Raw genomic sequence first — 12,138 nt, 5'->3', positions numbered from 1 at the left:
CTTCAATGGGCATGTTGGTGAAGTGAACAGAGGGGGTGAGGAAGTGATGGGTAGGTATGGTGTTAAGGAGAGGAATGCAGAAGGTCAGGTGATTGTGGATTGATGGACATGGCTGTGGTGAATACATATTTTAAGAAGAGGGAGGAGCATAGGGTGACGTACAAGAGTGGAGGAAGATGCACACAGGTGGATTATATCCTATGTAGGAGGGCCAGTCTGAAGGAGATTAGAGACTGTAAAGGGGTGACAGGGGAAAGTGTAGTTAAGCAGCATAGAATGGTGGTCTGTAGGATGACATAGGTGATCAAGAAGAGGAGGAGGAGTGTGAAAGCAGTGCCAAGGATTAAATGGTGGAAGTTAAAAAAGGGTGATTGTGAGGTGGAGATGTCCTTCAAGGATGCATCTGCAGTCCTAACAAATGGGTTGTCCTGGCCTCAGGCAGCCCTTCGGTCGGCCGGATTCCAAAGTCTGGGTCTGGCCTCGGCTGGTGTCGCACTTCACTCGACGTCATAGCTGCAGTTCTTCAGGTATAAAGGCATCAGCCGACGCCATTTTCCTCAGTCTTTCTTGCTGCGTGGCGCCCGAAGCAGAAGCTGTTCGCAAGTGCCGGTCGGTCAGATCCAGAGATTACTACTACCGAAGACTTCTAAAAAGCTAAGTACCCCGTTGGGGACTCTTTCTTGCCTCAGCCAATGTCAGAAAAAGTGAATAACTGTTTAACTTGTGGGAAACAAATACCTCATAAAGACTTCCACTCTTACTGCCTACCTTGTTTAGGCCCAGACCACGACGTAGCAGCTTGTTTAGCCTGTGCTTCCTTCAACCGACGGACGCTTAGATGTCGGGTCGGAGTTTGCCGAGGAGTTTTTCGGCTCCGCTTTTGCTTATATCATGCCGTCGGAGACTCCGACTTCGCATTTAGCTAAAAAGCGTAAGGAAAAGGACCGACACTCGCGGTCCGCGGTTAAGCCAACCGCGAGTGTCTCGGTTTTGGCTGAAACCGAGTCTAAGCCAACCGCGAGTGTCTCAGTTTCGGCTGAAACCGAGTCTGCGGTTCTTCCTTCGGCCGAAAGCATGCCTCCTACTACCGAGGCCTCTTCCAGCATGGCTGAATCTGCTACTGAAATTCCTGCTCTTACAGTTTCTCAGGATTTATCAGATACTATTCCCCTAGATGTATCTTCTCCTGCACGTGGAGCTGCTAGGCCCCCTGCATCCATGTCAATTAAGGCTTTTGCCAGGGCTAAAGCAGCTAAATCTTCCAAGGCCGTGCCTACTAAAGCCCCCTCTCACAGGCCTAGCTCTAGTACTCAAATGCTTAGTCTAGCAGAGGATCTCATCTCTTTGATCAGGGGATCCCAGTCTCACCCTGATAGGGCCTCTCAACCTCCTCCAGATAAGAGGCCTAGAGCAGAATCCCCTGAGCCAGTTTCCACTGATTACTCCTCAGACGAATCAGAAAATACAAACCCTCCTGAGGGCCCTTATTCTCCATATGAGGACTCTGATGCAGAAGACTCCATTCCTTCTGCCTCTCCTCCTGAGGAATTTCCCTTTGGGGAAACCCTGCATGCTATGAGGGAACAATTTCAATGGCAGGGTCAGGATTTCTCAGACTCTAGGAAAAGGCTTAGAACTTTTTTGCATTTGCCACAGCATAGGCCTTTAGCCATTCCTCCAGTACTTACAGTTGTGGATGATGCATTTAATGATGCTTGTACTGCTCCTGATTCACTCCCTCCGGCCCCTGCTAAGCCCGACAGATACTACAGGGTTCCGGACACACATAATCACTTGTATAAGGCTCCTTTTGCAGATCCTGAAACTGTTTCACAGGACCCCAAAGCGGTAGCAGCTACCTCTGCCAAAAACCCACTCCCCTCTGAAAGGGAATCTAAGATGGGGTAAAAAAGTTTATACTTCTGCAACTCTTTCGGCTAGGGCCTTAAACTGTCAATTCCACATGATTCAGTATCAGGAATTTATGTTAGATCAGTTATCTAAAAAGCTGTCCTCACCTGAACCTTTAGACCGAAAATCTCTTCAGGAAATGGTACATAACATACAGCAGGTCAGTAATCATTCCTTAAAATGCGGCTATGATGCACTGGAGGCCTCCTTTAGATCAGCTATGACTGGTACCGTGATCAGAAGGCATGCATGGTTAAAAGAGCAGTCCTTACCAGACCATGTAAAATCAAAGCTCCTAGATGCTCCCATGGATAAACACAATTTGTTTGGCTCTCCTGCACAGCAAGTGCTTAAGAAGGTGGAAGAGAAAGCAAAATCTGTCCAGTCAAGGATTTCTTACAGGTCCAGCCTCCAAGGTTTAGTAGGAACTGGCCTTCCAAGAATTGGTCCTTTCCAGACTCCAACAGAGCACAGAGAGGCAGGAATAGGCGCACAAGAGACAGAGGTCAATCCAGAGGTGCCTACAGAGGATGTCAGTGGCAGCCTAACAACCAGCGAAGTACTGCTGCAGACCCAGCCACTACCACTTCCACAGGACAATCAGTGACTTGGCTCTGAAGCCGCCTACCAGGGAACAACTAGAAGCACCTATAGGCGGAAAGCTAGCCTTATTTTCAGTAAACTGGCATTGCATTACAAGAGACAAATGGATTTTACAGACAATAGACAAAGGTTCAGGTTTCACTTCCATACTCTACCAAGGAAGAGAGGAATGCCAAACCTACCTCCAAATCAAATGGCAAATGCTCTAGAACAAATAGACAACTTAAAAAGGATGAGAGCTATAGAAAAGGTACCATCTATGGAACAAGGGCAAGGATTTTACTCCAGACTTTTCCTGGTGCCAAGGAAGGAAAATCAATGGAAACCTATTCTAGACCTGTCCGCACTGAATACATACCTCATTGTCCCAAAATTCAAAATGCTGACTCTACAGCAGCTTCTTCCCATGCTGGGCAAGGAGTCTTGGCTGGTAACTCTAGATCTCAAGGAGGCATACCTGCACGTCCCCATACGACCAAATTGCAGAAGATACCTCAGATTTCTTGCAGGATCAGAGCATTATCAATTCTCAGCATTGCCTTTTGGCTTATCTACTGCGCCCAGAGTATTCACGAAATGCCTGGCATCAGTAATTGCTCATTGCAGGCTTCAGGAAATTCAAATTTACCCTTACCTGTACGACTGCCTGCTACAAGCGGACAACAAAACAAATTAACAAAAGACTTGAAAAGGGTCATTCATCTACTGCAAGCCTTGGGATACACAGTCAATATAAAAAAGTCAAGGCTGTTGCCATCCCAAAGGATAACTTTCTTGGGTGCAGAACTGGATACATCAAATCAAATGGCATCCCTCACAGCAGAAAAACAAAAGCACCTTCCACTCTACTTCATGGCATTAACAACGCAGAACCAGCTTACAGCAAGGAAAGTCCTGCAAGCCCTGGGTTACATGGCATCCTGCATAATTTTGATCCCACATGCCAGACTGCATATGAGGAAGTTGTAATGGTACCTCAGGAATTTATGGTCTCAGCACAAGCACAGCCTAGAAACCCAAATTCCAATAATTCCATGCCTGAAGCAAGAATTCCGATGGTGGGCTCAGGCCTGTCAATTGAACAAAGGACTGCCCTTCCACAGCCCTCAACCAAGCCAGACTATCACCACAGACGCCTCAGACCTTGGTTGGGGGGCACACATGCTGGACAAGTGCATACAAGGCTTATGGACTCAAGACCAGCTAAACCTACACATAAACCAAAAAGAAATGCTGGCAGTAAAACTGGTAATTCAGGCATTCAGACCATTTCTCCAACAGGGACAATTGCTGATAAGGACGGACAACACCACAGTTATGTGGTATATCAACAAACAGGGAGGCACACATTCATATCCTCTATGCCGGATGGCAATGGATCTCTGGAATGTGGCCCTAAGCCTCAACATACAGCTCAAGGCAATATTTGTGCCAGGGAAAGAGAACATACTAGCAGACATCTTAAGCAGGACTACCACGGATGCCCACGAATGGATGCTGCATCCAGACATCTTCAAATCCATCACAAGGAAATGGGGACTACCAGAAATAGACCTATTCGCATCCCCACACAATCACCAATTGAAAAAATTCTGCACAAGGACATACCACCCACTTGCTTGGAAGGTGGACTCCCTATCTTTCAGTTGGGAAAACCTGACAGCATATGCATTCCCACCTCTTCCTTTTATGCACAAGGTGCTATTGAAGATTAAAGAAGACCACCCAAGGATCATCCTGATAGCTCCAGACTGGCCGAGGCAGCACTGGTACCCACTACTGAGGAGTATGTCTCGGGGACTCGCATGGCCTCTACCCCAGGTTCCTTTACTGCTAACACAGAACAACTTCAAAACCCTGCATCCGAACCTGAAAACACTGCAGCTAGCTGCTTGGAGCATTGCATAAGACAAAATAACCCAGATTTATCTCAAAGGGTTAAAGACATTATCTTGGAAGCTCGCAGACCCTCAACAAGAAAAACTTACTCAGCGAAATGGAAAAGATGTCTCTTTTGGAGTGCAGCAAAAGGGCAAAATGTAGCACTGGTAAACATAGCTAACATCCTGGAATACTTAGCAGAGCTTTTCCACAATGGCCTGTCTTACTCTTCCATTAAGATTCATGCGTCAGCTATTTCAGCAGAATACAACATGGATCCTCCAGTCTTCTCTCATCCTCTACTCAGGCAGTTTCTGAGAGGAATCAGAAATGTAAAGCCACCAAGGAAGCCACCATTGCCTACATGGGACTTGAACTTTGTGCTAGAAAAGTTGACACTTCCCCTTTTGAACCAGCAGCAACAGCAGAATTACAGTACTTATCATGGAAAACTGCTTTCCTGCTTGCAATCACTTCAGCAAGAAGGGTTTCTGAATTACAGGCATTAATGGCAGTGCAACCCTTCCTTATCTTCCATCAGGATAGAGTGTCCATGAGAACTAATCCTACCTTTATGCCAAAGGTGGTCTCCAGGGTATCTTTAAACCAAGCAATCCACCTACCTACATTCTTCCCCAACCCACAGAACAGGGGAGAAAGACTGCTGCATACCTTGGATGTGCATAGGCAATTGTGCTACTACCTGGACAGAACCAAGAACAATAGAAAAACTGACCAGCTTCTGGTAGCATATGCCATAGGCATGGAAGGAAAAGCAATTTCAAAACAGACAATCTCAAAATGGATAGGAAATTGCATTAGATTTTGTTATTCTTATCATGGAAAGGCAACTCCAGAGAATATCAGACCTCACTCCACAAGGGCTACAGCCACTACTACAGCTTTTTTACGAGGAGTGGCTACAAAAGACATTTTAGAGGCTGCTACTTGGAGCTCCGTGCATACATTTGCCAAGCATTATAATCTACCCTTATACTCCAGATCCCGAGCAGGTTTTGCCACTGCTGTTTTGCAAGGGATCTTAACTACACCATAATCTTGTTAGGGCCTCCTCCCCAGTTTGGCTATGGTATTCTACCCATTTGTTAGGACTGCAGATGCATCCTTGAAGGACATAGTACAGTTTTGTACCTACCATAAATGTAGATGTCCGAGAGGTATGCATCTGCAGTCAGGATTACCACCCTCCTTCCCCACTGTGGTACTCCTAGGGTATTTGCCCATCTTGTAGCTAGCTGGGGGAATCTATTATGGTGTATTTGTTTGTTTGTATATATGTATATACATGTTTATTTCTATTTGCTCTCTGTTGTTTGGAAACATTTGCATTTATCCAAATTTAGCCTTCCTAGAGGGCATCTGGCATCTGGGGCAAGAAACACTGAGGAAAATGGCGTCGGCTGATGCCTTTATACCCGAAGAACTGCAGCTATGACGTCGGGTGAAGTGCGACACCAGCCGAGGCCAGACCCAGACTTTGGAATCCGGCCGACCGAAGGGCTGCCTGAGGCCAGGACAACCCATTTGTTAGGACTGCAGATGCATACCTCTCGGACATCTACATTTATGGTAGGTACAAAACTGTACTTTCAGGGAGTTAAGACAGGCACTGGGGGGCAGTGAAGAGTTACTGAGTAGCTGGGTAACTACAGCAGAGCTAGTAAGGGAGACTGCTAGAAAGGTGCTTGGTGTGACATCTGGACAGAGGAAGGAGGACAAGGAGACCTGGTAGTGGAATGAGGAAGTACAGGATTTACAGTGGAAGAGGCTGGTGAAAAAGAAGTGGGATTGTCAAAGAGATGAAGAAAGTAGACATGAGTATAAGGAGATGATGCGCATGGCAAAGAGAGTGGTGGCAAAGGCTAAGGATAAGGCATATGGAGAGTTGTATGACAGATTGGACACTAAAGAGGGAGAAAAGGACCTGTACCGATTGGCTAGTCGGAGGGACAGAGCTGGGAAAGATGTGCAGCAGGTAAGGGTGATAAAGGATAGTGAGGGAAACGTACTCACAAGTGAGGAGAGTGTGTTGAGTAAAGGGAAAAAATACTTTGAAGGGCTGATGAATGAAGAGAATGAAAGAGAGAGAAGGTTGGATGATGTGGGGATAGTGAATCAGGAAGTGAAACAGATCAGCAAGGAGGAAGTAAGGACAGCTATGAAGAGGTTGAAGAATGGAAAGGCTGTTGGCCCAGATGATGTACCAGTGGAAGCTTGGAGGTGCTTAGGAGAAACGGCAGTGGAATTTTTAACCAGATTGTTTAATGAAATTTTGGAAAGTCAGAGAATGCCTGAGGAGTGGAGAAAGTGTTTTGGTACCTATCTTTAAGAATAAGGGTGATGTGCAGAGCTTCAGTAACTACAGAGGGATAAAATTGATCAGTCACAGCTCGAAGTTATGGGAAAGAGTAGTGGAAGCTAGGTTAAGAAGGGAGGTGATGATTAGTGATCAGCAGTATGGTTTTATGCCAGGAAAGAGCACTACAGATGCAATGTTTGCTCTGAGAGTGTTGTTGGAGAAATACAGAGAAGGTCAGAAGGAGTTGCATTGTGTCTTTGTGGACTTACAGAAAGCATATGACAGGGTGCGTAGAGAGGAGTTGTGGTATTGTATGAGGAAGTCGGGAGTGGCAGAGAAGTATGTAAGAGTGGTACAGGATATGTACGAGGGTAGTGTGACATTGGTGAGGACTGCGATGGGAGTGACAGATATGTTTAAGGTGGAGGTGGGATTACATCAAGTTTCAGCTCTGAGCCCTTTCTTGTTTGCAGTGGTGATGGACAGGTTGACAGATGAGATCAGACAGGAGGCTCCGTGGACTATGATGTTAGCAGATGACATTGTGATATGTAGTGGGAGTAGGGACCAGGTTGAGGAAACCCTGGAGAGGTGGAGATATGCTTTAGAGAGGAGAGGAATGAAGGTCAGCAGGGCTAAAACAGAATGTACGTGTGTAAATGAGAGGGAGGGTAGAGGAATGGTGAGGATGCAGGGAGTAGAGTTGGTAAAGGTGGATGTGTTTAAGTACTTGGGATCAACAGTTCAGAGTAATGGTGAGTGTGGAAGAGAGGTGAAGAAGAGAGTACAGGCAGGGTGGAATGATTGGAGAAGTGTGTCAGGAGTGATTTGTGACAGACGGATACCAGTAAGAGTGAAAGGGAAGGTCTACAAGAGGGTAGTGAGACCAGCTATGGTATATGGGTTGGAGACGGTAACATTGACAAAAAGGCAGGAGTTAGAGCTGGATGTGGCAGAGTTAAAGATGTTAAGATTTGCACTGGGTGTGACTAGGATGGACAGGATTAGGAATCAGTATATTAGAGGCTCAGCTCAGGTTGGACAGTTCGGAGACAAAGCAAGAGAGGCAAGATTGCGTTGGTTTGGACAATTGCTGAGGAGGGATGCTGGGTATATTGGGAAAAGGATGCTAAGGATGGAGCTGCCAGGTATGAGGAAAAAAGGAAGGCCTAAGATAAGGTTTATGGATGTGGTGAGAGAGGACATGCAGGCGGTTGGTGTGAAAGAGCATGATGCAGAGGACAGGAAGAAATGGAAACAGATGATCCGCTGTGGCGACCCCTAACAGGAACAGATGAAAGAAGATGATGAGGAATTTTAGAGGGGGTGACTAATCACACCTCTTAATTGTTACTGGCACACAAGTTCCATAGCTTTTATTCCCTCCAGTTATTACCCATTTGCAATAATTGGATTGCAGTGCAATTATATATTCTTTCGTTCTGCATGCCAGGTTCTAAAGAAACATCCTTTGCTGGAGGAGAGAACATTTGAGGAACTCATATGCACTTTGTAGCATTAAAGTGATTTATGATTTTCTTTCATTAGTATGTGCATTATGGCATCTACTAAGTTAAGTTTGGTGCTAAAGTTCTCAACTTCTTAGTACCTTTATTTTTGGTGTGTGTGTGTGTGTATATATATATATATATATATATATATATATATATATATATATATATATATATATATGTATATATATATATATATATATATATATATATATATATATATTTTTTTTTTTTTTGGATTATATATATCATATGTACTGTGTGTATATATATATATATATATATATATATATATATATATATATATATATATATATTTATGTGTGAGTGTGTGTTCATATTTTAATTTTTTGCCTCATGCCTGCTGATCTTCCGTCCTGCAGTCAGTCAGACATTAGACTGTTTTGGGATGTTGGGGAGGGGGATGTTTTCCAGGCAGCCATGAAGCTGTTTTGTTCATTTGCTGGCATCCCACTAATGCAAGCATTTTGTGGCCTCTTCCTGCCGCTAGTGGTGACATGAATACTTATGTCACCTCAACAGCTATCTTAGCCACCTCTGTTTGTACATACATGGTTCCATATATGTGCAAATGGGGGTGGCCATGACCTCATCTTCCATGCACATCTCTCCACATCATGATGGACATCTGCTGACCAGCCGGACAGTGTCATGAGAGTAGCAGTGTGAGCCAGGTGGGACCCGCAGTTCCTCTCCAAGGATAGTTGCACTCATCTTCCCTACTTACGCCATCAAATGGCAGAGCTGTAAGTCAAAATTGAATCACCTGGGCTGTAGTAAGGGCTTCATCCCTCTATATTACCAATGCAGGCTTTTTGGATAGTATATTAATTTTTTTTTTTTGGATAGAAGAATGGACCAAATAATTTTAGTGTATCACCTCAGTGGTATCTATCACCTTAGGAAAAGCATGAGCTACATCTATAGACTTTATTGGATACATCTATGCACATGCTCAGTGGTGTGTCCATTAAGGTTTATGTATGTACCTCTTGTTTTCTGTGTGCAAATGTCACAGGGCTAAAGCTCATTGTTTACTCTCAGTGGCATAAGCATAGGAAAAATACACGTTACAATTTTTTTTTTTTTAACCTAGACCAGCAACCAAAAATGTTTGCCAATGTAGTGAAAATGACATTTAGCATATTATGTAACATGTCTTGGCATAAAGGTAAGAAATTTAGTACTAGCAAATCACTTTAAATGGGGAAATGATGAAGGTGAAAAAATGGAAGAGGTCATACTGGGTTAATCTTATGACTTTTTTAAACTGCACTTTTGGTGTTATTGCTATAATTGTGATATGTGTTATAACCTGTTTTTAATAAATAATTGCAGGAACAAGTTTTGGCAGGTTATGCATATTGTGTACGTTATGGATCTGTTTAACAAATCTAATGGAGAGCTTTTGCATTGTTCCCTCAGATTCTTTATCTGTTGATATTCATGAAGATGAAGATAGCAGCACAGAACTCCCTACGCTCCTGCAGAGCTTTAAAGAAGAGCAGGCTACATGCACTACATGCAAAAAAAACTTTACAGATCAGGAATCATTAAGTAAACATATGTTAAATGACCACAAGCAAGAACAGAGAGAAGAGTCTGATCAGATAAACTGTTCATCAGAAAAGTCTGAACCTTCTATTGACTGGGAGAGTTTTGTTTGGAATGGTGAAGTCCCAAAAAACAGGGAAATTCCTACAAAGCAGAAACCATTTCAGTGCATTGACTGTGGTAAGTGTTTTAAGTGGAAACACCACCTTGTCGGACATCAAAGGATTCACACCGGTGAAAAGCCATACACCTGTAAAGTTTGTGGTAAGAGTTTTAGATGGAAGGAAAAACTCACTCACCATCAGTGGGTGCATAAGAAGGAGACACCATTTCGGTGTGATGAATGTGGGAACTGTTTTACAAGTAACACTCACCTTAACACACACAAACAGATACACTCTGATGTGAAGCCTTACAAGTGTAGTGAGTGTGAGAAATGTTTTACAAATAAGCACTACCTTGAAAGGCACCAGTGGGTTCACATAGAAGAAAAACCATTCAAGTGTAATGAGTGTGGAAAGAGTTTTTTAGGTAAACGTGACCTTGAGACTCACCAACTGAGCCATCAAGGAATAAAGCCATATAAATGCACGGACTGTGGAAAAGGTTTTACAACAAAACAATATCTTATGGTTCACCAGCGAAATCATGTGGAAGTAAAACAGTATATATGTTCTGTATGTGGGAAGAGCTACAGATCCATGACATATCTTGTTGGGCACCAAAGAATTCATAATGGTCAGAAACCTTTTAATTGCATGGAGTGTGGAAAAAGTTTTAGATGGCAGAACCAGCTGGCAGGTCATTTGTTGACTCACACTGGAGAAAAGCCTTTCAAGTGTTCTCAGTGTGAAAAAAGTTTTGCAACGAAAGCATATTTGGCCAAACATCGGAGAAATCACTCAGGAGGAAAGCCCTCTAAATGCCCTAAATGTGGAGAGAGTTTTCCAAATCAGTCTTCTCTTTACAGACACCAGAAGGTTCATAGAGAGAAACATTTTAAATGTAATACATGTGAGAAATGTTTTATATGGCGTCATCAGCTGATAGACCATCAAATGGTGCACACTGGTGAAAAACCTTTTAAGTGCACTGATTGTGGAAAAACTTTCTCTTCAAAGCCACATCTTAGCATACACCAAAAAATTCATTTAGGAACAAAGCCTCATGAGTGTAGCGAATGTGGAAAGAGATTTGCATTGAAATGTTACCTTGCTAAGCATCGATTACTTCATGTAAAAAAGAATCCTCACAAGTGTGCAGAGTGTGGTAAAGGTTTTAGATGGAAGGACACATTGGCGTGCCACCAGAGGGTGCACACAGGAGAAAGGCCTTTCAAATGTTCTGACTGTGGGAAAGGTTTCAAAAGGAAGGATGCTCTTCAGTACCATCAGAAGAGGCATTTAATAATACAGACTTCTAAAATTTGAACTTTTGTAGCCAGGTGTTTTATTTTTATCAAGATATTAGAAAAAAATGAATTATTGTATGTCATTTCAAAAAGCAAGAGAGTAAAACTCTGCCGTCATTGTAATAGTCTTGGAGTTGTAAATTATGTAAAGATAAGTGAATAGTAACTTGACCATTCCATAAAAATGAAATGTAGGGGGCCATAAAACCAATAAAGCACCACTGTGGTGGTAATCCGTCATCACTAATTGTAATGTTACATTTATGAAAGTGTAAATGATTTGTTAGTGTCAGCATTCAATTTGTGTTTTTGTGAACGTGCTTGGTTTATATAGCAGTAGCAATGACTTTCACTGTAAGATGCCAGAAGGAGATCCAGAGACTCATTTGTGGAAGGCTACGCAAGCAGCAAATTGTATCTCTATACATTTTCCTGTTTTACCATTTTCTGGTTCTTTGGTCATCATCAGACGTCCTGTGTCTCTTTCAGAAAATAGAAGATATGTTTGAATGAAGAGTGCAGTCATAAAGGCTTGAATGTTACTTACTCTTAGGATCATAATAATGAGATGGTGTTATGCTGATTTGCATTTCAGACTCCCCTAGGGCTCGGTACTTGGCCTGCTCCTTTTTGACATTTGTTTCTCAGCAGTGGGAGCAAATCCTGAAAGTTTATGACTGACTAAGTTTGCAGATGATTGTAAGCTGGAATTATCATTGACTTCCCTGCAGACACTAGCATTCTTCGAGAAGGCCTATCTCTGACTAACAAATGGTACCAAAGCCATGGTCTTAAACTCAGTGCTAAGAATGAATAAGTGTACCCCTTGGGAAATCTACCATCTTGGCTAATTACCATGTTGATAATACATACCAGAGACTGCTTCTGCTATGGAACAAGTTTCCCATCCACATGAAGCTGAGTTT

The 12,138-nt window shown here is 43.1% G+C and overlaps 1 protein-coding gene across 1 annotated transcript in view; it reads left to right on the top strand.

Moving 5' to 3' along the window:
* Positions 1–11,455, top strand: part of LOC122808480 (zinc finger protein 91-like) — a 1,038,194-nt gene extending 1,026,739 nt beyond the window's left edge. Inside the window, exons 7-8 of the mRNA XM_044079437.1 lie at positions 9,344–9,418; positions 9,586–11,455. Of these exons, the coding sequence (XP_043935372.1) occupies positions 9,344–9,418; positions 9,586–11,231 (1,721 nt within the window). The 3' untranslated portion in view covers positions 11,232–11,455. The remainder of the gene's footprint in view (positions 1–9,343; positions 9,419–9,585) is intronic.
* Positions 11,456–12,138: the final 683 nt, after the last annotated feature.

The sequence above is a fragment of the Protopterus annectens genome, chromosome 8.part0 (genome assembly GCF_019279795.1).
Source record: "Protopterus annectens isolate FY-2018-M chromosome 8.part0, PAN1.0, whole genome shotgun sequence".
NCBI lineage: Eukaryota > Metazoa > Chordata > Ceratodontiformes > Protopteridae > Protopterus > Protopterus annectens.
Note: the sequence above shows the minus strand (reverse complement) of the source record. Positions and strands in the feature narration are given on the sequence as shown.